The 27826-nt window shown below is 40.1% G+C and overlaps 2 protein-coding genes across 21 annotated transcripts in view; one reads left to right on the top strand and one right to left on the bottom strand.

Moving 5' to 3' along the window:
• Positions 1-18617, top strand: part of TOP2B (DNA topoisomerase II beta) — a 45754-nt gene extending 27137 nt beyond the window's left edge. For 4 of the 9 annotated variants that reach the window (XM_083705473.1, XM_083705474.1, XM_083705467.1 and 1 more), the window contains 15 exons: positions 218-352; positions 447-647; positions 1935-2130; positions 2246-2337; positions 3216-3371; positions 3673-3756; positions 4461-4658; positions 5678-5846; positions 6639-6800; positions 10148-10355; positions 11328-11407; positions 12242-12352; positions 14815-14940; positions 16690-16790; positions 18124-18617. In XM_083705473.1, coding sequence (XP_083561599.1) covers positions 218-352; positions 447-647; positions 1935-2130; positions 2246-2337; positions 3216-3371; positions 3673-3756; positions 4461-4658; positions 5678-5846; positions 6639-6800; positions 10148-10355; positions 11328-11407; positions 12242-12352; positions 14815-14940; positions 16690-16790; positions 18124-18285 — 2181 coding nt within the window. In that variant the 3' untranslated portion in view covers positions 18286-18617. Of the gene's footprint in view, positions 1-217; positions 353-446; positions 648-1934; positions 2131-2245; positions 2338-3215; positions 3372-3672; positions 3757-4460; positions 4663-5677; positions 5847-6638; positions 6801-10147; positions 10356-11327; positions 11408-12241; positions 12353-14814; positions 14941-16689; positions 16791-18123 lie in introns of all 9 variants that reach the window. The other 5 variants (XM_083705472.1, XM_083705469.1, XM_083705471.1 and 2 more) reach the window with 5 other exon arrangements.
• Positions 18618-18671: 54 nt separating this feature from the next.
• RARB (retinoic acid receptor beta) overlaps positions 18672-27826 on the bottom strand; it is a 343315-nt gene continuing 334160 nt past the window's right edge. For all 12 annotated transcript variants that reach the window (XM_083705963.1, XM_083705968.1, XM_083705960.1 and 9 more), the window contains 3 exons: positions 24687-24891; positions 22930-23088; positions 18672-20132 (listed from right to left, as the gene is read on the bottom strand). In XM_083705963.1, the coding sequence (XP_083562089.1) occupies positions 19936-20132; positions 22930-23088; positions 24687-24891 (561 nt within the window). In that variant the 3' untranslated portion in view covers positions 18672-19935. The remainder of the gene's footprint in view (positions 20133-22929; positions 23089-24686; positions 24892-27826) is intronic.

The following is a 27826-nucleotide window of genomic DNA, read 5'->3' as shown; positions in this document are numbered from 1 at the left end:
TGTGGTACCCACATGCAGCATTGTACGGAGGAATTGCTGGACTGGACTTGCCCACAGAAATAATGTTATACTGCTACTTTCTAGGTGGACATCATTTTAGTTTTAAATGCCGATAGAGCATCACTCAATATTTTAGTTTCTTAGAAATAAAGAAAACTTTACCAAGGCTTACCAGGGGGCATGTTGCTAATATGTCAAATAATCCTTAACGTTACAGCTTCCAAACTACAAAAACTTCAAAGGAATGATCCAGGAACTTGGTCAGAACCAATATGTAGTGAGTGGGGAAATATTTGTGGTTGACAGAAACACAGTGGAAATCACAGAGCTTCCAGTTCGAACATGGACTCAGGTGAGTACTTCTAAGATGATTTTTGGTTTTGAACATTTGCAATTTTCCTCCCTTTTAAATAACTATTTCCTCTCCTTTTTAACCATCTGTATAGGTTTACAAAGAACAGGTGTTAGAGCCGATGCTGAATGGAACGGAAAAAACACCAGCATTAATTTCAGATTACAAGGAGTATCACACTGATACAACTGTGAAATTTGTTGTGAAAATGACCGAAGAAAAGCTTGCTCAGGCCGAGGCTGCTGGACTTCACAAAGTCTTTAAGCTTCAGACAAGTTTAACTTGTAATTCTATGGTAACTTTTCTATGTTTGACTACCAGCACTAATAGCACTTTAATCATTTTTCTGTTGCCGTGGCAGCAATATATTCTGTATACCATGTGACTAAAATGCCTCCCTTCATATTTCCTTCGATACAAAAAGCAAAAGGGGCTAATAGTAATTTGAGGTGGTAAACTTTTACTTCAAATCTGGTGTAAAAAGTGTAATTTCCCCCCAATAATAATAATAATAATAATTTATTTATACCCCACCCAGCTGGCTGGGTTTCCACAGCCACTCTGGGCAGCTTCCAACAAAAGATTAAAAATACATTAAAACATCAGTCATTAAAAACTTCCATAAACAGGGCTGCCTTCAGATGTCTTCTAAACGACAGATAGTTGTTAATTTCTTTGACATCTGACATTAAGTACAGATAGGTCTGATATCTGGTCATTAAAAAAATTGTACAACCTGCATAATGCCTATTCAGGTGATCTTAGAATAAAACACTTTGATTCACTCAGCTGGTGATTTGTCTATAATTTTAAAGAGATTACTCAAGATTTGAGAATTCCAAACTCCTGGCAAAATTGGGGGCTCTTAACTCTTTCATTATCTCTCTTTGAAAGTGGGTATGGGAGTTCAATTGCCATTTGAATTTGAAAAAAGAATTGTATCCTCAACATGTGTACCTAATTGAATTCTGATCACCTCATTGTTTTCAACAGCACGAATTATTTACAAACAAATAGAATGCTGAATTGCAAGTCAAGCCAAAGTCCTTCTATACATGGATAATGATTTTAATATGAAATACTTGAATTTGACAAAAATAAAAAATTCATATATACTTGGCATAAAGTCTGTTAAATGCCCAGAAAAACTATCAGTACCAGCTTAGTTAAAATTTATTTCAAATAATTAAAATTGAATCTGAATTGAGAATTATTTAAAGGCTTGCTGTACTACCTTCACGTTAGTTGCATGTGCAGTCATATAAAATATTCACATACCTTGTACGTACTTAGCTATATGCAGTGTTGAAATAATCAAACATTGGCTCTTAACCTTCCAGGGTTAAGAGGCTGGGAGAAGAAAGGAAAGCTCCCAGGTGAGACCTGGGAGAGTCCAGAACTTTTCATGTTAGGCAAGGGTTAAGAGTTACTTTTGAGAGAGGACCCTGAGTTTTCATTTCTCTCTCTCTGTTTTTATTTTTATTTAGATTAGTTTTCTTTTATTATATTACAAAAAAGCTTTAATAAAACCTTTTTTTAAAAAGAAAGAAAGAAAGAAAATAAACATTTTATATTTGTGCAGGTGCTATTTGATCACATGGGGTGTCTGAAGAAGTATGAAACTGTGCAAGATATTCTGAAGGAATTCTTTGACTTACGATTAAACTACTACAGCTTGCGCAAGGAGTGGCTTGTAGGCATGTTGGGGGCAGAATCCACCAAGCTTAACAATCAGGCTCGCTTTATTCTAGAGAAAATACAAGGGAAAATTACCATAGGTAAGAAACATGTGGAATTTAAAGTGCATTATGAAATGGATAAAGATGTAAGTGAAGGAAAATAGAAATATACCATTTTTTAAAATTGTAATTTGTTTTCTTTTGTTTCACATAGAGAATAAATCAAAGAGAGATTTGATTCAAATGTTAGTCCAGAGAGGCTATGAATCTGACCCGGTGAAAGCCTGGAAAGAAGCACAAGAAAAGGTAAACTATTTAGGTGACGAGTAATTCCCTCTAATATATTTTTTAAGGAAAATATGTAACAATATTAATCTTGGGCCTTTCCTTCTGTATGAGAGGATGTTTAGGGTTGCAGCTTAAATTAGTCCCAAATTATGAGTAGTTAACTAATTTATACCAATGCAAGCTATACATACAGCTTTGGCTGGATGTTTATTATCTTAGAGAAATTGCATTGTTGGCTTTGGTCTTTCCACATAGTTTATGGAGCTGTACAGAAATAGCAAACAGCTATTTCCTGGACTACATGTCCCATCATCCCTGGCCATTGACCGTGATGGCTGGGGAGAATGAAAGATGTAGTATGAAAACAGCTGGAGATTATCCTATCAGTACCTGAAGCTGAGTGGCAAAACTCCTTCTCCCAATGAAAATGCTCTGGCAAAGAAATTAGCAGTTTCCAAAGATGAATGAGATGTCTGTAGAAAATCATGTAAATAATTGTCTTCTGATTATGTCAAACTCTGCCTCCATCTGCCACAATTTCATGAGTAACTCTGCCCCTAAAACAGGGTCATTGTGTAACAGGTAGGCCACAGTACTTTTCAGACATTTCAAGTTAGATTGTTTGAGAACCCATTGCTGCATTGTATAGAGATTTGTGTTTTTCTAGCTGCATATCATAGCAGCTTTGGAACTTTGTGTCCTGGGTACTATGCTATGATTTCCCCCCCCCCATTTTATTTATTTATTTTGCTGCTACCAGGATTCCTTGAGCTTTCCCTCTGTAGATCACCAGTATTGTAGAAATTGAACCTAAATAAAATACAAAGTCTTTAAGTATCCCTTTGTAGCCGTAGGATATATGAATAGCAGCATAACTATTTTTATTATTATTATAGGCAGCAGAAGAGGAAGAAATGCAGAACCTCAATGATGACAGTTCCGACTCTTCCGGATCTACCTCAGGCCCAGATTTCAACTACATCTTAAATATGTCTTTGTGGTGTCTTACTAAAGAGAAAGTAGAAGAAATCATTAAGCAGCGGGACACAAAAGTAGGTATCTTTCAGAGTTCCTGACCGGAAAGTACTTCCTAGTCTGATGTATGTGCAGCTGCATTCTAAATTCTAAAATTTATCCCCCCAAACCCAAACTTGTGTCTCAGAATTTGCTCATTGGTTTCACCATTACAATGCTATTGATCAAACATATGTATATAAAAGGTAATATGTGCAGATCTTTGCATGAGGATGACTGAATAGTCACTGTCCTAGTTTTGTTTCATTAACATTTGCTTATCTTGGATGTTCAGAATATGTTTGTTCAAAAATCCTTTCTGTATTTGTCACCTTGAAGGGAAAGGATCTCGCTGACCTCAAGAGAAAATCTCCTTCAGACCTTTGGAAAGAAGATTTAGCAGCCTTTGTAGAAGAGCTTGATGTATGTACAGCATCAAGGATTAATGTTTCAGTTTCAGTTTCTCAACATAGTTTTTGTTTCAGCAAGTAGTCTAGCAAAACTGTTGTTTTTTAATATATCAAACTCTGTTGGCAGAAGAGGTGAAATGAGGATCTGTGTAATTTTACACTTCAGAGCTATGTTCTCAGACACATATTTGCTGCAAGTTTTACTGTGGCAGAAAACCCAGAATCCAGGGGGTTTCACCAGTCTGTAGGTTTTGCATTTGAGTTTAGCATGTTTAGCTTTGAGTGTCTATAGCTGCTTACTTATTGCCCAATTTTCCTACATACTTGTTCCGTAACGTGGTCTACCCATGTTTCTTGGCAAAGACATTACATGCATAATACTTCTCTTTTAAAAGATTTTGACTGGTTCTCAGATTGAAGACATGGGAGGAATTACATAGATCTCCGCAAAGAATGACAAATAGTTAATAATAATATTTCATCTGCTTTACATAAGGCTTTGTCCAAAATTACTCAGATGTTTTACTCAAACATTCCTTAGGATTAGTAGCTAGTATTGCCTGTCTTGGATGATGTAATGCAGTTATAGCATTATTTTAACCTCTTAATGTTTTTATACTCTCTCTTTTTAAAGCAGACATAGATTTTCTATATGTAGTAGTAATAGTTCCTCTTTGGAGATGTTTATATTTTTCTTTCATTTGTATTTATTTTTAGAAAGTAGAAGCACAGGAAAGAGAAGATGTCCTGTCTGGCATGACAGCAAAACCTATTAAAGGCAAAGTTGGTAAGCCCAAGATGAAGAAACTTCACCTAGAAGAGACGATGCCATCGCCATTTGGTAGGAGAATAGTTCCACAGATTACATCTGCTATGAAAGCTGATGCCAGTAAGAAACTGCTAAAAAAGAAGAAGGCAAGTCAAAACATCTTGTTCCTGATTCTTCTATATTATTGATTTTTTGTACAATTTATACCCTGTTTTTTATATCAAACATACTCAAGGCAGCTTAAAGACAAGTACAGAAATGCTAAATAAACACATAAATTTAAAACACTAAGGACAGTAAATGTAATACGATTTAAAAGCATTGGTAAAACAAAAGTCAATTAAGAGGAAATAACTTAAAATGCCCATAGTGCCTGTCTTCAGTGCCCGCCAAGAAGTGGACAACTTAGCAACTAAGGAGCCAGACATCCCTGTCAAGGGGAGCTGTTCTAAATTTTGGGCACTACAACCAAAAACACCCTATGTCTCTTGTTGGCCCATTCACACGTTGGCTAAAGGGGACACAGAGAAAAGGTCTTGAAGACTGAATTAAGTGACTTGGACAGGTTCATATGGAAGGAGGCAATTCTTGATAAATCCCTAAATAGGCTGGGATCAGGGTATAAAGATCAAACCAGAACTTTGCCAATCTGTTTCTGGAATCCATTCAATCATAGAAGCTGGTAGATGATTAGCATAAAATGATCCAGTCTGGTAACCTCAGACAAAACACAGGCAGCTGCCTTGTCCAACTGAAGTTTGCAGACTTCAAGGGCAGCCCTGTGGAATGTGCACTACAGTAACCCAACCTGGAAGTATCTGGACTGAGTGTGAATGACTAAGGGTTCCCCCCACCCCCCAGATTGAGGGCCTCATTCTCATCTGGGCAACCTTTGGGAGGGCATAGGCAAAAGTGAGAGAAACAACAATAGGATAGTTTCTACACACACACCTCCATCCAGGCAACAGAGATGCATTATCAGGTTGAAGGACATTCCACCAGGCAGAAATGTTCAGGGAGAGTAAGACTGGTGAAGGTTGTGACCTGGGGGGGAGTCCTGCAGGAATCGAAGTTCCTAGAAGCAGTCTGGAATATTGTATCAACTCAGCAAACTTTATTACACCCAGCCATTACATTGACCTAATTCGTTTGGTTAAATTTCCAGGGAGAACTGGATACTCTAGCAATAAAACTGGAATTTGATGAAGAGTTTGGTGGCATACCAGTCGAAGGTGCTGGTGAAGATTCGCTTAATACCTCTGTCCCAGTGGCTAGCCCAGTAGCCAGCCCAGTGGCCAAAACACCTAAGCCCAAGAGAGAGAAGAAAGAGCCTGGTAAGTAAACAGAGAGTGACTTTGGATGTCACAAAGAAGCGTCGCTAGCTGAATTCATGTATATCAGAAGGAAAGCTCATGTGGAGAAATGGAGTAGGGTCTAGATTCACAGTGCCTTGTTCCAAGAAGCACCGTCAGCCAAATATGCAGTGTGCAGAACTGCTCTGTAATGCCTGAAGCAATAGGACATAGATATGCTGCAGATATAGATATAGACATATATATGATTGTGTTTTTTTTAAAAAAGAGCTGGGTGTGCAGCTACTTTCTGGATACCCAGAGTTTTCCTCTCTTCACGGCTGCCAAGGACTTTGGTTTTAAGAAGTAGCTCTGTATTTGGGCAGTCTTCTCTGAAAGAACTTGAACAAGCGCATGGTTTAGATTGGTTGGGACTATGTGCTCAAGTCAAAGGGACCCATGTTAAGTGGTCTCCATGGTTCTCAGGGAAGCATTGATACTGATTAGTGTGGCTTATTTGTTGCCCTGCTTTTTGGTTAATAGACTCGTGAAAGGTGCGAATTGGCCAGGTGTTTTGACAAATGCAATAGTTCTTTTGGATTCAGTGAAGAGCAGAGGGAACAAGTTTCTTGTAGATATCTTACCATTTTATATGACATGATTTTCAAAACTGGCATCCCCACCTGCATCTTGTATTTGGAGTGCTTAATGAGGTAATGTGTTTTGACCTGGAAAATGAAAATGCTTTAATGAGGGATATTTAAAAAAAAACTGTATAGGGAGTATGTATAATAAAAGATTCTTTACTGTACTGAGAATTAAATTTTATTCTAGGCCCTAGGGTGAGAAGAACACCGTCTTCCGCCACAAAGTCCAGTGCGAAGAAAGTGAAGAAACGGAACCCGTGGTCAGATGATGAATCTAAATCTGAAAGTGACTTGGAGGAAAACGAACCTGTGATTATTCCAAGAGACTCGTTACTTAGAAGAGCCGCAGGTAATAATGAAAATGTGTTTTTCAGTTTATGTGCAGAAAGCAATGAGAGCCTTCTAGAGCTCTTCAGCTAAAAGGGGGGCACTGCTCCTTTCAAGGGATACTTGCGTGTACCTGCTTGCGTGCACAGGGTTTCCACTGAATATACCTTAATAAAGGCTCACCATAATTTTATTCTTGCAGTGTACTGTGTTTGGGCATCATGCAAACCATGGGGTATGAGCCGCAGCCTTAGGTTTGACTCTCCTCCCTCTCAAAAGCCAGCTTCATAACCTATGGTTTCAAACAAACCACAGCTAAAATTAACCACAGTTTATTGGGTGGTTGACAGAAGTAAAAGCTTCCAAATTCATCTTCTCAGCTTATGCTCAAGGAGAAAAGTGTGCAAGCCTAAAGTTTGCTGTGGTGTATTATTTCCATGATTAGCTGTGGTTTATCACAACATCAAAGTGTACCCTATATTTTGCATAGCTTTGGTCTCAGGATGAAAACTACGGACTTTTTAAAACAGATGTTTAAATGTAGGTGACCCACTGAATGATTAATTGGAGAAAATTAGCTGGGGAATTCAAGCCAAACATGCAGAAACAAGTTTTTTCTCCCTGAGAAACATGCTTTCACTGGCAGGATTAAGAGAAAATAGGTGTGATGCAAGCTGGTTAAAACTTCAGATGCCAAGGACCAAAGCGAATATCACTTATCCCATAGGGACAATTATCTTTGATAATAGATGTTCAGTGGGCAAGATACTGACATTTTCTCATCCTGGCACTTGGCAAGGCTATGATTTTGAGTGAATCTTATTACCTCCCTGTTATAAGTGTGTACACAGAATCCGTAATTTTATTTGTATGCTGCCTTAGTTAAAATGATGCTTAAGGCAGTTTACAACATGAGAAAAATACATAATTAAAAGCATAACAAAAGTAGTCATAAACAATAAATAAAATATCAAAAAAGCACACAAACAAATTGAACAGTTTCCACATAAATCTAAGATCTAAAATAAAGATGCAAAAAATATCAATAACAGCAACAAACTACCCCCACCTCTGCAACACCCCAGTCTAAGAATCTGTTCAGCAGCGACTTACTTTCGTAGGTGGAGTCAGCCGCACCCTCCCAGCCAGGTGGAAAAATGCCTGCAAGGCAGGGAGCAGGTCTTCCAGGACTCACAGCCAATACAGGGTGGGTGGGTGTGCGCGTGTACGTGTGTGCTCTTAAGCTTGATTTTCAAGATGGCTTACAATTTGATTAAATTGCAAAAGCAACTCACACAAAAAAGTGTCAAAACCCAAAAGAAAGCAATAGCAGAAAACAAAATAGTCATCAACAGCATTAAATTCCATGTAAAACCACTAACAGAAAATATACTCATGGGATTCAAAACCCCACTAAAAGCCTTTATAGATTACAGTGGTTTTAGCTTGTGTCTAAAAACAGAAGTGGTTTTTCAGGGGGCCATTATGGAGGTGCTTTCTTGCCACCAGGTGCAACAAAATGAATGGCAAGTTAATACTACTACTACTACTACCTATTATTATTATTATTATTATTATTATTATTATTATTATTATTAATTTGTACCCTGCCCATCTGGCGGGCTTTCCCCAGCCACTCTGGGCAGCTTCCAACAAAGATTAAAAATACATTTAAACATCAGTCATTAAAAACTTCCCTAAACAGGGCTGCCTTCAGCACAAAACTACTTATTGTTTGTCTGAGTTTTATTTTTCTTCACATGCGTTCTGGTTCCCTGGGCAGAAAATGCCTATCTCACCCTGGCAACTAGCAAAACCTGTTTTAAAGAGGCAAATCACATTTTATTAACCCAAATATCAAGCTTATTGAAGGTGGAAGTGATTTGAGGGAGTGGTCTCTGTCCCTTTATTGTAAATTGGCCTAGGCTAAAACCTGATTGGATAGTCAGAAAATCATCTCACTGGCAATTGGCCAGCAGTTAAAGCACGCCATAGGTTTAGAGCGCTATCCAGAGCAGTTGAAGCAACACCCAGCTAGATCAATTAACCCAAAGGAATAAAGAAGACAAATAAGCCAATGCTAGGAGAGGAAGCACCAGAAACTGAAGTGGTGCTGACAGAGTTAGATGCACAACCCTCAAGCCCTTGATGCAACAATTATGAAATATTAGAATTTCATTTTATATACCGCCATTTATCAAAAGATCTCAGGGTGTTGTACATTAGAAACACATTACAAAACAGGGTGGGTGGAGTTTGGGAATCCAAAGGGTATACAAATATAATTTGCTTTGCTTTTATATTTTTGTTAGTTGTATGGAAATTGGGAAAACCGTGGAAGGGAAATTTTGGTCGACTTTAGGAAAACGGTTTAAGAATAATTAATGAGGTATAAGCATTGATGTGTAAATTTGGATAAGTTAAAATTGGTTTTTAAATCAAATAGAAATAAGGTTTGCAAAAATAAATTGAGGAAATGGAAGAAAGAAGAAAAGTAAAATAACAGCAGGTTAGAACAAATTATTAAGTTAAAGTGGAGAAATAAGTTAAGGACTTGCTGAACTGACAATTTAAATTGGAATACAAAAAGGGGAGGTGTGAGGAGGTCTGAGAAATAAGGTAAAAGAAAATAAGTAATTGAAACTTTATGTGTTTTTAATTGTTGTTAAGTTTTGAATTTTTTGTATTTTTGTGTTGTTTTTATTTTGTTTATTTTTGTTTTCGATTTTTATATGTATGCTGAAAATACCAATAAATATTCATTAAAAAAAAAGAAACACATTACAAAACATCCATGATAAAAACAGTAAAAAGCATATTGACGGATGGCCTAATAGTAAAATAACAATAATAACAGTCCCCCCTACCCCACTTTCACAGGCCATAGATTATTTAATAGCCATAGGTCTTGGTAAAGAGGAATGCTTTTGTCTGGTGTCTAAAGACATGTGGTGATGGCGCCAGGCAAACCTCTCTGGGGAGACCATTCCACAATCGGGGAGCATAGAGAAGGGCCTCAGACGACAAGCGCAGGGTCTGGGTCGGTTTGTATGAGGAGAGATGGTGCTTTTTGTCAAGATGGATGACACAGTTCCATCAAGGGATGTTTGCTTAGTTTTGTATGTCGGTTTACTAGAGAGCTTTCTGGTAGCTTTCCTTTAGAGGAGATTGCAGTGTAGTTCATTTCTTTGTTGTTTACAGATCATTAGTGTCTCCCTATGGATGGGCTGCTAGTCTTTATCCCTTATGGGAAAAGTTACTTGTTCATCTTTCCCTAAGCTGCCATACCCTCCACGTTTTGTCGTTTTCATAGAATGTGCAGTGTAGAAATTCACAAATAAATATCGATGCCATTATCTGTCTTCACAGCTGAAAGGCCAAAGTACACCTTTGATTTCTCAGAAGAGGAAGATGATGGTGAGGGTGACGAAGATGCTAACAATAATAATGATCTAGATGAACTGAAAATAAAAACATCTCCCATCATCAATGACAGAGAAGATGAATTTGAGCCCTCGGATGGTCTAGAAAAGGATGAATATGACTTCTCCCCAGTCAAATCGAAACCTTCTCCAGAGTAAGTGCAGTATCTTCAGGAAAGTGTGTCTGAGAAATATGCAAGAACAAATCTACCTGTTTGAAGAAGTGGCCAGTCCTCCCTGGTGTGTTTATCTTAGCCTTATTGTTCTTTGAAATGTGAAGATACATGCCATTGTATCAAAGATACTCTTTGATAAAAATCCTTAGACCAGGCACAGGCCATTTTGGTGCTGTTCAGATGTTTTAGGCTACAACCTCCATCAACCCCACTCACCATGGCCAGTGATCACAGATTATGGGAGTTGTAGTCCACAACATGTGGATGGCCCACTTTGCCTTAAAAACTTGGATTCTCATCAGTACCTATTAATATGCGTTTTCTGTAGACTAGCCCAGTATTGCACTATTAATACCCAACAGCCAACTACTGTGGCTTGTCAGGTGCTTGACAACTCCTGTCCCTATTTAGGCATGTCTTAAAAAAGTTGTGCCTTGGATAGACCAGCTGCCCCCCAAATGGTAGGAGAGATTAAGTGATACACGCCCCAGGAAAAAAAAACCTGTAGCCATCCTATCTTGATAATTTTAGCAAGTTTCAAGCCATCAGAAGGAGAGAAACCTTGCCTGCAAATTTAATACAATTCTGGCCAAAAATAAAAAAGGATTCTTTCTTTGGTTGTAATGGTGGGGAAATGGGGAGAGAGAGAGAGAGAGAGAGAGATAAAATTCAGGTGTGTACAGCACCCAAGTCTTTGGATCTAGTTTGGTTTTCCCATTACTTAATGGGGTGGGCAGGGGTTGGGTAACTTCAGGCCCCAAGCTGAATCAGACAGCACTTACGAATTGGTGCAATTCACTCTTTATGAAGTGGTGAATCAGGGTCCATGATTGGTGACCTGCATTGGGCTTATGTGTTTGCAAATTGTGCAGAGCTTCTGCCCTTGTAAAAGTAACTAATGGTTTCAAGTGCATGGTGCAACAGATACTTAAGTTTTCATTTTTACAACAGGAAGATTTCCCCAGAGAAGACCAATCAAGACTTCGGCAACCTCTTCACCTTTCCTTCTTATTCCCGGAAAGCCAATATTGGTAGGTATATATGTTAATATAGTATTTCTGATATATCTACGAAGATAGCAATGTGCTTGGAATATAAGAATTCCTTAGATCTGCCTCAAATTGCATACCTCAAGGAGCGATCATTTTGCAGTCAGGCAGTCAGCCGCCAAGATTTCAAAACTTTGAATTGTACGAGCATGAAGGAAGCAAAAGATGTTTGGTATGCAATGTGCTAGTCTTGTTCCCAAAAAGCTTAGAAGCTGTCTGAAAAAGCTCTGCCACTGTGCTCATCCCAGATGCCAACCCCCTCACAGAACCCATGTCCCGGAAAATGGTAGGTCTGCCCTGTTGTGGTCCATCTCTGAGATGTGACAAGCTATAAAAGGGTTGCTAGATTATAAGAAGACCAGGACAGTGGTGTATGAAATACATAATGCTTCAGCTTGTTCTGTGAACCGCCCTGAAAGCTCTGGGATATTGGGTGGTATATAAATTCAATAAATAATAATAATAAATAACTTGCACTGGTTTCTCAAGGGGTGGGCAACTTGGTGTGCAATCCAGTGCTGAGCAAGCCAACCACTTCTCCCCATTAAGTACCCATCCATTATCTGCCACTGTGGGGGTCAGGAAGGAGTCACCCATACAAAGGCACAAACTGCGTAATCTTAGAATTAAGTGAATGCTGGTAGGCTTGAATGGGAGGTAGCATATTTCAAACATTAAGATCTTATGTGTGTGTGTGTGTGTGTGTGTGTGGAGGGGGTAAAGTTTAATTTTAATGTGAGGAAGTAGAAAGCGTTCCTATATTTAGCCTAACTGTGAAAAGGGTGATGACATGACATGTTAAAACCTTTTATTTAGATACATCCAAGTTTGACAGTGATGACGAAGATTCAACACCAGTCTTCTCCTCCTCTTTTACTCAGAAACAGACAGAGAAATCTCCAAGTAAAGTGGTAGTTGCTAAAAAAGGCAAGTATTTGGATTTGCTGGTTAGCTTGCTCATTTAAAATATGCTCTATTGTGTTGCAGCAAAAGAAGTACAGTGGTGCCTCGCAAGATGAAATTAATCCGTTCCGCGAGTTTCTTCGTCTTGCGGTTTTTTCGTCTTGCGAAGCACGGCTATTAGCGGCTATTAACGGCTTAGCGGCTTTAAGAAAAAGGAAACAAACTCGCAAGAACTCACAAGACGTTTCATCTTGCAAAGCAAGCCCATAGGGAAATTCGTCTTGCGGAATGACTCAAAAAACGGAAAACTCTTTAGTCTTGCGCGTTTTTCGTCTTGTGAGGCATTCGTCTTGCGAGGTACCACTGTAGTAGCATTAACTAGAGCCAAATTAATACCATGTCAAGCCATGACCTGAATACTACAGTCATACCTCGGGTTGAAGTAGCTTCAGGATAAGTATTTTCGGGTTGTGCGCTGCGGTGACCCGGAAGTAACGGACCGTGTTACTTCCGGGTTTTGCCGCTCGCACCTGTGCGGATGGTAAAAATGACAGCACGCATATGCATGGAAGCGGCAAATCATGACACACGCGGACGCGGGTTGTGTTTGCTTCTGGATGTGAATGGGGCTCCGGAACGATCCCGTTCGCATCCAGAGGTACCACTGTATTCTTTAAGCATCAGTGCCAAAGCCTTTTAGTTCCATAATCCACCTCTAAATATATTGGGGGGTTCTTTTTGGGGGGATACCTTTGGTCCACTTAGCTTCAAACTGTCTACCCTGACTGGTAATGGCTGTCTACTGTCTCAAGCCGAGGGTCTTCCCCTGTTTTGCTACCCTTCAGGCTGCAGGTGGCAGAGACTAAAAAGACAGGGGTTAGCAAACTTTTTCAGCAGGGGCCAGTCCACTGTCCCTCACACCTTGTGGGGGACCAGACTATATTTTGAAGGGAAAAAATGAACCAATTCCTATGCCCCACAAATAACCCAGACATACATTTGAAATAAAAGGATGCATTCTACTCATGTAAAAACACACTGATTACCGGACCGTCCGTGGGCCGAATTTAGAAGGCCAGATCCGGCCCCCGGGCCTTAGTTTGCCTATCAATGGAATAGGATTTTCTGGCTGCCAAGTCCTTTAATGTTCATAGTATTATTAATTAAATTTGTTAATACTTTTTTTAGTAGACAGCTAAGAAAACACATACCTTTCAGTCTGGAAAAAAAAAATCACCAAGGTATTTAAAACTGCTTAGTAGAGATATCCATGATTTCACTTCTTTGGATAATAGCAAGTTTTTCTTCTTACCTCCTTTCTGGAGAATGAGTGAAATGCAGTTCCAGCATGAAAGGATAACTGTCTGCTATCTACATTTATGGACTCTGAACCTTCACCCTATGAAAGTACAGCAGTTGCATGTGGAGAGAGTCACATATATTGCCTCCGCAAAGCCCTGCTTCACTGTTACCTTCTCCCACTTCAGTCTAAACTAAGATTATGGGAAACTGAAAGACTGAAGCAAGATATGGGAGTCAGACGCCCACTGCCTATTCTACGTAATCTTTGCCTGTGCTAAGGGGAAGAGAAAGAAGATCAAGGAGAAACTTGTCTACATATTTTCTTCTTCTTGTTGTTGTTAATATTAGCACAATTCTTCCGTAGTGCCCTAATATTTTTTTAAAAAGATAAATCCATAGAATCACAGAGGGGTAATGCTAATCATAACAAAATACACAACAAAACCCCAGGCACTCAAATTAACACTTATAATGTATATGACTAAAAGGATAGTCTATATTACCAGAAGGGTATTGCATCCCATTTCTGAATTTCACTAATATTTCCTATAATAAATCAAGCATACCTACATCTGTTTTCCAAAATTTACCTACATATGAGTTGTGTTAAAAAAACAAAAACAAATCTGGAATTTAGTTTTCAACACACAAGAAGCACTGCAATTACTCTTCTGTATATATTAAAATCAGAAGCAGAAAATACTGATGTACAGTCAATTGCTAATAGGGGCAGAGTTATATGTTGCTCAGATTTGGAAAGGACAGTTGCAGAAGATATGGGACTGAACTGACGTTATCAGGAAAGAATATCAAATAATCATCAAGACAGATCCATAGAAAGATGGGCATTTTTATTAACTTTTGGAATATTCCAGATAACATAGTCCTGTGTAATTCTTTCCCACCCACATGATTTTGCATCAAATCTTCTTTAACAAAGTCAGATTTCTAATCCTTTCCTCCTTGTTGAACAAAGCAAGTAAGTTTGTGGGTGGCTGGGACTGCAATGAACACAAAGGATATCTGAACCCACACATGCAGAAAATCACAAGTCATTCTTGAGCCCTTAAAAGTGAAAAAGAAAAGGTAGGGAAGAAAGAGAGCCTTTCTTTGTAGGGGCTCTGCGTACTTGTAGGGAGAATCTGTTGTACTCATGGTAATGTAGTATTTCTTAATATAATTAGCAGCAAAACTGCCGGCGGATGTGCCCTCTAAACCGAAAAGACCTCCTAAGCCCAAGAAGATGGAAATAATAAACTCTGATTCAGAACCTGAATTCGGCATCCCAAAGAAGGCTGCAACTCCCAAAGGTAACAGTTTGGATGTTGCCTATTTTCACTTGATGTAGCAATGTGAGTGTAGGGAAGAACAAATCTTTTTTTCTTCATCTCGGAATGACGATCGTTTAATTGGAATGAAGCAGGGGTGGAGTTCAAATGAGCTGCTGCACTTCTTTCCCGTTTTGGCTGTTAATACATGAAAGGCAAACTGACCTTTTAGCAAGATGTATATTAGCTGGCTGTGGATGCAGGTCACACATACGTATCATGCCCTTGTGGAGGCTTGCACTTCTTCTTCACACTGGCAGTGAAAAGAGAGGATGCACGAAGCTGCTTTGAGGATGGGACGGAATATCAGATTCAGGGCTTATGATAGCCTAGCTGGAGAGTCACATTCACACAAACTGTTATGTAATATCACAAACCCTTAAAGGTAAAGGTAAAGGGACCCCTGACCATTAGGTCCAGTTGTGGCCAACTCTGGGGTTGTGGCGCTCATCTCGCTTTATTGGCGAGGGAGCCGGCATACAGCTTCCGGGTCATGTGGCCAGCATGACTAAGCTGCTTCTGGCAAACCAGAGCAGCGCACGGAAACGCCGTTTACTTTCCCGTCGGAGCGGTACCTATTTATCTACTTGCACTTTGACGTGCTTTCGAACTGCTAGGTTGGCTGGAGCAGGGACCGAGCAACGAGAGCTCACCCCGTTGTGGGGATTCGAACCGCCAACCTTCCAATCGGCAAGCCCAAGAAGCTCAGTGGTTTAACCCACAGCACCACCCACCTCCCAGATCTTAAATCTTGTGTTCAACTGTTGTCGCCGAAAGAACAAAAATATACTTTAAAGAGAAAGTATTTTTTAAAATGGAAGAGTTTGTGAACAGGCACACTGTGCTGTTACTATAAACTTTATAGTGGACACAATGCCTTTCTGTGAATGCAGCTGTGGCCGTAGCCCTTACTGAGCATGAAAGCCCATGAAGTTATGCTAAAGCAAGAGTGGGGAACCTTTGTTTCCAGATGTTGCTGAACTACAACTCCCATCAGCCCTAGCAAACAGGGATAGCGGCTAGGGATGATGGGACTTTGTAGTTCAGCAACATCTGGCACCTGAAAGGTTCCCAACTCTTGTGCTAAGGGGTGAATTGTAATAATTCAGTCCACAAATGGTGAATAAACATTTAACAATGGCAAGTGTTTTTTGATGAAAAGGTAGCATGTCCTGGCTCTTACAATAGTAATTGTAATTTTAATCAGTCAGCAAAAAGAAAGGGAAGTTTCATGTAACTATTGGTTGTCTTAGCAATCAAAGGATTACTTCTTCCGCAGTTCTTTAGTCCCAAAAATGAGACTCCTGTGAAATGCAATAGAATTTGAGTTCCATAATTAATGTCTTGTTTGATGATGATAGAAGATACTGAGCTGCTAAATTGGTAGCATTAGCTTTCATTTTGCACTTGTACAAAGGTCTGGGTTGTGGAAATTTGGGTCTGACGTTTCTGGAAGAGGCAAAAGAATGTGCTGCATTTCTTTTGATGCTCGGGTATGGGCATGTATTGGGAAGTTGTTTTTTTTAATACCTTTATTATTGTAGAGAAATTTCAGTTCTAATGTGTTTTATTAATACACATAAACAAATTCCTGTAGAGAATCATAGGTCAAAATTTTTTGTTTGATTCAATCTGTTCTACTAAAACTGTCAAATAACTTTGAGATAATCCAGTTTGCTATTCTGAAACATATAAATAACTTATGCATATATATTTTCTTTAATGTTTTAGTAGGAAAAGGCAGAGGAGCAAAGAAAAGGAAAGCATCTGGTTCTGAAAATGAAGGTGAATATAATCCAGGGAAGAAAACACCCAAGTCTACGCCAAGCAAGGTAAATTCAGCACCTACAAGTTATTCTGACTTGTATTATTTCTATTCCAACAACATAAACATTCTCTTCCTGGAGAATACAATAGTCAGTTTGAAGGTTAATAATAATAATTTAAAATTTCTGCCGGCAAACACCAACACATGAATACAAAACATTTAAAAACAATTACAAACCCTAACAGCTAATAACCTTAAGGTTTCCAGGGACAGTATCTTTCAGCCATCAAATTCCTGAGTCAACAGGAATGTTTAAAGTTCTTCCTAAACATTACTAAAGAGAAAGACAGGTGCAGGGAGGCCAATTCCACAAATGGGGAACTATCACTGAGAACACCCTTTCATGGATCAGTGCCGATATTGTCACCCTCAACAGGGTCTCCCTTGCCGGTTGTAGAGCTGGAGATATGGGATGTGCTCTTAGGTACTTGTGTCCCAAGCTGTTTATGGCTTCATATGCTAGTACTAACACCTTGAATTGGGCCTGGTAGCTCACTGGCAGACAATGCAACGCTCTAGAAGTGGAGACACATGTGTCTCATCAAGCTGCTCCATTTACCAGCCTAGCCGGACATATTCTTGAAAGACCTACATGGACATATTCTTGAAAGACCTACATTGGCTCCCAGTATGTTTCCAAGCACAATTCACAGTGTTGGTGCTGACCTTTAAAGCCCTAAACGGCCTGGCCCAGTATACTTGAAGGAGCGTCTCCACCCCCATCGTTCAGCCCGGACACTGAGGTCCAGCTCTGAGTGCCTTCTGGCGGTTCCCTCACTGCAAGAAGTGAGGTTACAGGGAGCCAGGCAGAGGGCCTTCTGGGTAGTGGCACTTGCCCTGTGGAAGGCCCTCCCATCAGATGTCAAGGAAATAAACAACTATCTGACTTTTAGAAGACATCTGAAGGCAGCCCTGTTTAGGGAAGTTTTTAATGACTGATGTTTTAATATATTTTTAATCTCTTGTTGGGGAAACCCAGCCAGATGGGCGGGATATGTAATAAATTATTATTATTATTATGCAGTAGCTGCAACATGCGGTTTTCGAGATAATGTCTATGTAGAGTCCATTACAGTAGTCCAGGCAGGAGCATGGACAACTAGGCCAGACGATTGCAATGCAGGAATTGCTGTAGCTGGCAAACTGAGCTAAGTCACAGAAACCGCTTTGAGAAACCAGAAGTACTCCTAGACTACAAGCACATGTATGTTGAAGATTTTGGTTGCTTAAGCAGGGATTTTAGATAACAGTTAAAGTATCAAATCAATGTTAAAAGAACACTTCACGTGTGGTCTTCACTAACTGTAAAAAAATAAATAAAAATCCTTATCAAACAGAAACCGAAGAAAGCCTCCTTTGATCAGGACTCAGATGTAGACATCTTCCCCTCAGAGTTTGCCTCTGAAGCAGCCTCCAGGCCGCGGACTGGACGGGCGAGAAAAGAAGTGAAATATTTTGCAGAGTCTGATGACGATGACGATTTTGCGATGTTTAATTAAGTGCCCAAAGAGCACACAAACTTCCAACAAATATCTTATGTTGTCCTTTTGTCCCTTTTTGTCGCAGACTTTTTGTACATTTGACTTATTTTATGTGATGATGTAATTGATGGTTTTTTCTTATTGTGCGTAGGCATTTTAACATTTTGTTCTTACACTGACAGTTTTATGCTCTTTTTTACTCATTGAAATGTCATGTATTTGTCTGACCGGCTTGTAGAAATGTTCTAGGGAGCTGTGCAAAAGCACACATTTTAACTGTCATGGTTGCAAACTGCAAACCTGCTTTTTGAAATGAAGTTTAAACATTAAAAAAAAAATTATAAAAACCATTTCCTTGCGTTTGGGGGTTTGGACTAAAAAGACACTGCTTTTGACCACAGGTATAAAATAAATATATTTTATTCTTTGCCAGGAGATTCCATGGAAAAAGGTAAACAGTATATGAACATAGAAAGCATTGTTAAACAATCTCAATGTACAAACAGAGCCAGTGAAAGTACATCACAGACTTGCTAGAATATATAAAAAAAATTCACTAGTGCTTTAAAATGAAACCTAAGAAACTGACACTTAAAAATTGTAACCACGCTACCACATTTTCCACTCTGTTTTATGGTGATTAACAAAGTCAAAGAGGCAGATTCTCATCTCTGCTTTTGGGTATTCTAGTGACAGCCCCTTGTTACCAGAGAGGAGGACTGTGGGGCTTTGGGGGGGGGGGGAACGACAGTTTCTCCATATTTGTTTTCACTAGTGTCACCAATTCAGAGGTAGTGAGTATGCCTGGTCATTATTAGCCCACAAATTTCCCCCTAACAGCTTGTGAACAAGAAAACAAAACAAAAAAAACATTAACACTGGAAAGTGTTTCTGCCTTGAAGGCTATAACTGAAGTTAAAAATTTAGTATTTATTTTTAAATGCAGAGAAGTCAGCCAAGTAACAAACCCCCTTGTAAATTTTAAAGTGACATTAACAGTAAAACAAATTACATCCAAATAACTGGTCTGGCAGTTACATGTATACAGAAGTTCCTTCTGCTAGTGCAGTGAATTTCTTTGTCTCCTTTTACTGGGAAAGAAAGAAATACAAACCGAGGCCATTAGAAAAAAGAGCAAAGACAAGGTTTCATCCTAACTAAATTAGAATGTCTCTCTCAGAACTTTTTTTCACCTGGACATGTAAGCGGTCCATTTCGTAAGCATGATGTCTGGGTCATTTCATGTACGCAAGAGAAAAGGAAAGACCAAACATCCAGTCGAGAAAGTACAGGCCCATATATTTTGTTTATGTACAAAGTCATCAGAAATGGGTAAAAACCATAATTTTAACCTCTTGTTTGAGATCTGTCTTGTCACCGTACAATCTTGGATTTCCAGCAGAAACAATTGAAGCTTAACTAGTTTATTATTTCATGAACTAGTTCATTTAGCATTTCAAAAGTTTATGGTTTCAAGTTAAGCTGCAAGGCATCTGTTTGGGTATATGTGTGTGTGTGTACATATAATACGGGTACACATGAAAAGTTCTTGGTCCTTGTTGGGTTTTAGTGTGTTTATATATAAGTCCAGAAAATGAGCAGCAGCAAAGACTATTCTTGCGTCTCATCCCTGTCTATAAAATGTTAGGAATGTCGCTGGAGAACATCTTATTGCACCAGTGGGGATTGACTCACGCTGCTGTTGTCCACGGAACTTGGGGAGATGCTAGGACTGTGCTCTGCTGTGGTCCCAGTTGAGCTTGGGGTCAGTGGTTCATGTCCTTCTGAGTTTTCCAACATTTCTTGGATGAGAGGTGGCATAGAGCCAGGGATTTCCATTTTCAGTGTAATAACACGTTCAGCACCTTTTAAAAAAGACAAAAAACAAGATTTAAATTTATCAAGTCAGGTTACTTTAAAGGAAAATGCACAGCTTTCAGGGGACAGGAAACCCAGAGACTAGGATTAGCCTCTCTTTAAGGCGGAAGAGAGGCTTGCGAGCGCCAGGAGCCAGTTCTGTGTATTCACAAGAAAGTGCTCAGAAGCAACGATTGCCCAGGTAGAAGCACCTTCTTCATGTTCAAAGCTGCTGAATCCTTTTCATGCCATAATAGACTATACTAAGAGTGGAGTCACAGGTCACTTTAAAAACAAAAAGCTGTTACATGTCAGGGGAACCCATATTTTGTAAATCATTAGCCACATAGTGCAGCAGGCTACTGTAGGTCTCTGCTGCTTCGGCTGCCCAAATATTTTTTATCATGCTACATGAGTTATTCAGCTTACCAATGCCAGGTTATCATAGCTGTGCTATCTATGACTGATTCTTGTGAATAGTTCCATCCCCCATTAAATATATCAATACATCAGCAATTATAACCAATCTGCTACTATAAAGGGGTGCACATTTAAAATACTTAAGCCCTCATCACCATTGCCTAATTTTTGCATTTTATTCCCATTCAACTACCCCCTTAGAATTTTCACCTTTAAATATCTGCCAACTAAGATTTCATTTTGTGCGTCTGATGAATCAGGTATGAGTCCATGACAGTGTTGAGCCAAAATAAATTTGTAGTCCACTGTAGCAACAGCAAAGAGTCTAGGTTAAGACTTAAACGTTTAACCAAAGATTCAGAAGCACAATAATACTTGGCTGACTGCATGGACAGGTTATAAAGGAACACAGGGCTGCTTCAAGTGGTAATCATACAGTAAGTAGTCCTAGTATTCCACCCTAAATATGTTAAAAGCCATAGGTGCAAATAGAGATGTGAAGGCCTGGGTGGAAAAACAAGTCCCTCACCCCCCCCCCCCGTTTTTTCCCCAAAGCCTGGAAAAATTGGGGTGTGTGTGTGGAATATTCAAATGATATCAAACGTTTTTCCAATTTTTACGGAAAATCCCCGCAGAAAATCTGTCCCGTCCCCCCATTTTTTCCAGGCCTTCCCATCTCTGGACAGTGCAAAGCCTATTTTCTCCATGCACTTCTCTGCATGGAAGATGTGAGCAACAGCTATAGAATGGCAAGAAGGAAAGTCAAAACCCATTCAATTTATCTCCGATTTCTGTATCTTCAATGCTTCAGGACAAACAGTAGTGGAGAGTACTGGAGGAGGCTGAAAGATCAATTATTTGCCAGAAATCAAATAACCATCCCCAACTTCCTTTTATAAATTGGTTTACTAACAAAACTAATGAATCAGTAGGCTGCTTTTAATCACTTCTGTCTAACATGAAAGTGGAATTATTGTGTCACAGAGAGAGTGAAAAAAGCCTCTGTACAATTGGTGGGTTATGTTTTCACATATGTCTCAGCAGGTTCCAAAGTGGAAACATAACTGGAAACATTTACAAGTAAGCTAAGACCTTTAAACACGTTACCACTTTCAATCTGAAAAGCATGTGAGGACACTAAGTTCGGAGCAAATAATTTCTAACCACAACCTTATGAAAAGTTAAGAGTTGTCTATACTAACTGACAAACACTGTTGGGTTGCGGCTATAATGCATTGATAAATGGGAGGGCTCCTCACATGACACTAAGCGAAATGGGGAAATTGCTTAAGTTGTAATGGTGAAATAATTATTATTGGTGATTTACATATACGGATTTTTGGGAAGTGGTGAATACTGCAGAAGGGATGTTTCATCATGGACATAATGAATTTGGATGTAACCATGCTGTCTAGAGACTGTCCTTATATACAAGGTTATTTGAGTTTAGACACTTAAGGCATCTCCAAGGAACTGCTGCGGAAGGAGAAAAAGCCCCAAAGAAAGGAGAGCGTAACACGGCGGACACATTAAACAGCCATGATCTCCTTGGTGAATAAACTATGTTGCATTTATTTCTCTGACATTTAGGCACTCAAGGCAGCTTTCATATCAAAGGGGTACCATTTCTTGTAAAACCAGAGAGGTACAGGCAGGGTTTGCCTGGAAAACAAACACACACAGGCAGCTGCCAGGTGTTAGGAATTCATTCCCCTGCAATCAAGTATAATAATATGAATTGACTTAGAAATTCCTAGAAAACTTTCTTAGCTTAATACAGTGCTAAATATATATACTACTATCCTTTATGTCCCCTGTAATAATTTGGTATAATAAACCAATCTATCAAATAGAGGATGATTGCATGAGTATAAACAGTTCAACAGCACAGGGCCCACAAAAGTCAAAGGACAACTCTTAATGAATGGAATTTAGAAACTTTGTAGGTCTGCTTCCTTGGTCCCACGCATCAGAGCTTTGTTGCCAGGAAAATGTGTCAGTCAATGCGCCGAACCGTGAGTTTATTTAGCTGCACTTTGGCAAATCAGGGCATGGCTGCAGTGAAAAAATAATCAGAAATAATGGTGCGCTAGAATCACTTGGAAGGTATTCTTCAAGAAGGTGCTTCTACATTTAGAGGGGCTGTTCTTGGGGACAGGTATGCGTGTGCATAGTGCTGGGGTTTGCGTACACCCCTCTGCACTGAAAGCAGCCATGGGTCAAGCCCATCACCACTCGAACGGCATGGCAAATCAAGTTCGTCCATGGTTGGGTCACATGACTCAATAGCTGGGCACAGGACTCTAGATAAATTCCATCTGGGGATCAGAGCATAAATGTTTTCCTACCAAGCAAGAGTCATTATTCCATAGGAATCTAGCTTACCTTTTGCACTGATACTGCGTAGATCTGTGATTTTCATTAAGATCTTTGGAAACATATGAGGCTTGTTGGGTCTTCTTTTTCTGATGTATATTTTGAGAGCCTCCAACAATGGCTCCTGTAGTTCATCTACTTTAGCTGGTTCTTCGAGGTCCTGGCGGTCTGGAAAAAACCACACAAATATTACAAGCGGTGAAAAACAGCGAACAGCAAAACTTTAGTGTTGGCATTCAAATTAACATGACCAAATTCTGCCTATTGCAAATTCTTTGCTTTCCATGACCCAGTTCCAAGCTAGCATGATGACACTTCTGGGCTTTTTCTGTGCAAACTGGCAATGTATTTAACAAGTCTGGAAAAACAGTTCCTGTTCCTCTCTAAGGCTCTAAGCAAAGACAATTGCACTGCCATAACTAACTATATATTTGTGTTTACTTACGAGACCAATAATAAGGTATAACTTTACTCATTTTCAATTTGTAAAATGAAATCCAACTCAAAAAGTTTTATTTTTCTATGGGATACTTTCTGGCCATCTCTCAATTGGAGCACAGTGCTATTACCCCTGTGTGCCAGTAGGTGTCAGCATAACACTGAGTTAACTAAGAGCCATTGAGTTAGAAATAAATAAATCAGAGGCATGTCACTAGTGCTTCCTGTTTAATACATTTGCCTCCAGATTTTGCCTAAAGGAACCTGTGAGGTGAATTTGGACTGTCCTGTTTAGATGAAACATCTGTAAGTGTCTCGAGCGATTAAAAAATACAGGATTTGTGAAAAATTTTGTGGTTCACTCAACCCTACAATGGTTTATCTGTAATGTACTAAGATTTCATACTGAGGCACTGCTGCATAGATATCTGCACATGATATCTATACATTAGGAATAGCTTCAAAATCCTTTGGCACAGGCGTAGTCCAGAAATGGAAGATTCTGCCTTCTCAGCAGCCCCAAATCCAGGGAAGGGGCATATATACCGTATACACACACACACACACACACACACACACACACACACACACACACTTCATACAAACAAGCATTGAATAAAATGAATAATACAAAAACAGAAGAAAATACAAAAACAAAATTACAAGGATGTAAACATAATAACATAAATTGCAATAAAAATATAACACATTATATTCTCCTACAAAAGGAAAAAGAACGAAAAATAATACCAAAAAAGAAGAAAAAAATGACTTCCAACTAATTCCATGTTAGAACATTTCTTCAAAAATTAAATCATTACAGGAAACCAGTGATATGAGGAATAAAGATCCACATGGAGTTCATAGGGAAGAAATGATTTCATCCCTTTTTCTGCAGCCTGTTTTGTCATGACTGCAGCTGAGACAGAAGGGCAATTTCTGGCTACATCGGTTCCCATTTTGTCATATGGTCTGCATTCTCACTTGTCCTGGTGACACACCATGGCACCATATAGTGTCATTCCCCCCTCCCCACACCACTATTTCCTCTCAAAAAGCCATGTTCCCCCAGATGTTGGACTACAACACCCATCATCCAAGCCAGGTTAGCCAATGGTCAGGGATGATGGAAGCTGTAGTGTAGCGACATCTGGGGCCCAAGGCTGAAGAACACTGACCTAGGCGAGTTCAGTAGAAACGTCTCCTTGGAAACAACTTTTCATTTCCATGAATTCTAGTAAGCCCTGAAGATACTAGCACTTGTCAAACCCAACTTCTTCTCTGTCGCGTGCCCATTCCAGCATATTAGAAGACAAAGCAAGACATACCGCCACAGATTAAGCAGATGGCACTGAGCAGGCCAGTTTCCGTGTCGTCCATTTCCAAGGGCAGGAGCTGATTGGCAAATGTGAACACAAGATCCGTCAAGGGACCAAATCCAGCGTTATGCATCTGAGTTCGGTTCAGTGTAAGGCCGTCGGAAAACGTCATTGTGTCTTGTTCGGGTGTGTATCTTGTGCAAATTCTAAGGATCTGGGGGTCGGGGAGAGAAAAGTCATTTTGTTTATGGACATTGCAATTATGGAATTTATTATAGAGTCCAGGTGTCTGGATGTGTTCTTCAAAGGCAGATGAAGGGGCTGTCCCAGTCATTGGGAAAGGACCACATCAGGTTATGGCCTTCTTGAGAACTCTACAATTACAGGACCAGAGAAGGAACGACCACTGGGAGGAGCATAGGAAGAAGGAAAGCCATGGTACACCTCCATCAGCACCACTAGATGCCCTCATCTGCCCCAGCTGCAACAAAACATGTCTCTCCCGTATCAGTCTCTACAGATACAGCAGGCATTGTAACTCCCAACAGTTTGACTTCACCCCCAAAGGCACACTCCTTCGTTGTCTCCTGAGACAGACGGATGCCAACCAAATCTAGTTCAGTACTTCCTACATCCCTGATTTTAGTCTGATGCTTAAGTGCAATGTGTGCAGGTAATCCTACACATGCTTAGGTGAGACTCAGTGAGTTCAACAGGAGCTGCTCAGAAAGCAAAGCTTGAACAGAACCTGCAGCCCAGTCTCTCCCACTGGGAAGGTCCCAATGGGGACTTAGGAGGGCTTAATCTTGGCTAGACTGTGTCCTGCATTCACCCTTGGTTTCTGCTGTTTTGGTTTGGTTTCTGCTGTTTTCTCAGATCCCCTTTGACCCATAGATCCTTATTAACAGCAACTTTTAGAAAGAAGAATAACATAAAGGTCTGAGAATTGCCAGTGGGAAGGATAAGCATTTGCAGTCTTAAGTCCCTATCAAGAAAAGTAATTGAGGAATACTAACACCACCACCTCCATTTCTCATGCCGAAGGAAAGCTTCTTAGCCGTGGGCGAGAGGAAGGTGGTAACAGCAGCTCCTAGGATTGGGGCAAACATGGGCTGCTGAGCTATTCAAGCAACAGGGCTTTCCTTTCCCAAGAACCCACCTCAAATGTCCACACCACTCTCATCACATGATTTGCAAAGGTATCCACAAAGCATATAACATACGCAGAGGTCGCATGATGATGGTTTCTTCTGCTTCCAGCTTGGCATGCAGCAAGAAGCCACCTGGATCTATCCCCTCACTCTTCTCTCTCTCCCCAGGAGAAGAGGAGAGACAGTGTCTCATGCTATGCCAACAGATTTGATAAATAAAGTGGCAAATCCCAGACTCCTGACAGACAAATTCAGAGTTTGGTGGGAGGAGGCCAACTCTGCTTATTCTCTCTCTCTCTCTCTCTCTCTCTCTCTCTCTCTCTCTCTCTCTAATTTGTATTTATTATTTTTATTTATAAATGGATGCCCTGTGAAAGAATGTCTTTGCACTCTGAAAAATGATAGAATTTGCTACCACAGGACAGAGGGATGGCTCTCGACGTGGATGACTTTAAAAGAGGATTAGAGAAATCCATGGGCTTCATAAGGCCTTCAGTGGTTACTAGCTTTGATGACTACATCCTCTCTCCATGTCTCTGAGTACAGAACAGAATTCCAGACTAGACGGGCCTTCGAAGCCAGAAGAGCTCTTCCAATTCTCTAGTCTATTTTCTTTAATGTATTAAATCCATGACAACGTCCTCTTCCACCCTGCTACCCCGGACACAATAAGATATACTGGTAGGGTATGAACCCTGTGCTGTGGCTCCTTTGGCAATATTCTCGTTTCAGCCCTACGCCGGTTTTCCAGAGATATGGTCAAAGGAAAGAACCAGGGTTGCGGGATCTTCCTTTCCCCCTCAAGAGTCTCGCCAAGAAATAAAACAGCACATCTGAGCAGGTTTCCTTCAGAGAGGAGGAAAACAATGGGCAGCGTGAGTGAAAGAGACCCTTCCCACAGTCGCCGAGAGCGGCTGACATTCTGGGAACCTGAGCTGCCTCTCGGCGCTACTTGGGGAGAAGAATGTGGTCTCTTTGGGTTACATATAATACTGCCAGTGACAAACGCGGCGGCATATTCCGATGCAAGGCCCTTTCTCTTATTTCACGCTCTCTGTAGCCGTTGACCATAATCTGGTTTTATCGAGTAGGGCAAACAGGAGGGTTTCGTGAGAAATTATTTATGAATGGCAGGAGCATGGGAAACACAACGCCAGAGAAACACACCCCATAATACTCGCTGATGAGGGCGAGATACAGTTTGGAAACTTCCCACTCTCTGTTTCTCACGTTAATACACACACAGACACAAACTCCACATGAGGATTAGCAGGCCGCAGTTTGCAACTACATTCTCTGCTCTGCAAACGGTTCTCCATCAGGGCTGATTTGGGGTGCAAGCAGTTGTGTTTCCTTTCAAGGTGCCACAGCAAGCAAGGGAAATGTGTGTGGCGATCACACAGGGTCCCCGGACATTGATGGTCTATTGATCCCTGTTCCACCACTGTGCTTGCTTCCCCGCTGCCACCAACCCGTTACTCTCAGGTACACACTGAGTCCAGACAGTTATTAAAATTGAACCAAATAAACAAGTTTATTTTATAAGCGTTAACCAGTTTATGGTTTCTCAGATAAAATTCTTGTCAGTTTCTTAACTTTAGTTTCTTTACCGGCCTATACCTTCCTAATAACTTCTGACTGGCTATCTCAACTGTTTGACTGACTCCTCTTAACAGATTCTCTCCCTCTCTCACACCAGACTAGCCCAACCCACAGACTTATCCTCTCTCTCTCTTCTCTAACTCCAGACTGACTTCTTAACAACTCTAACTCTAACTCCTCCCCTTGGGTTCCTATTGGTTAGTCATTTTACAATTAGTTAACACTTTCCTTATGAACACAGTATGATGTCACACACCTAGGAGGACAAACGCCACAATGTGGTTTATACAAATGCAGCTTCAATCTAGTTTCTGTACTGAAAGTTCTCATGAGGTTAATGTTAACATCTCACAATTAACAAAACAGCTGGCAACAGCTGAAGAAAAGCACACATGA

The sequence above is a fragment of the Podarcis gaigeae genome (assembly GCF_964106915.1).
Source record: "Podarcis gaigeae genome assembly, chromosome: 12".
Classification (NCBI taxonomy): Eukaryota; Metazoa; Chordata; class Lepidosauria; order Squamata; family Lacertidae; genus Podarcis; species Podarcis gaigeae.
The sequence above is the reverse complement of the archived record's forward strand: the minus strand, read 5'-3'. Positions and strand labels throughout refer to the sequence as shown.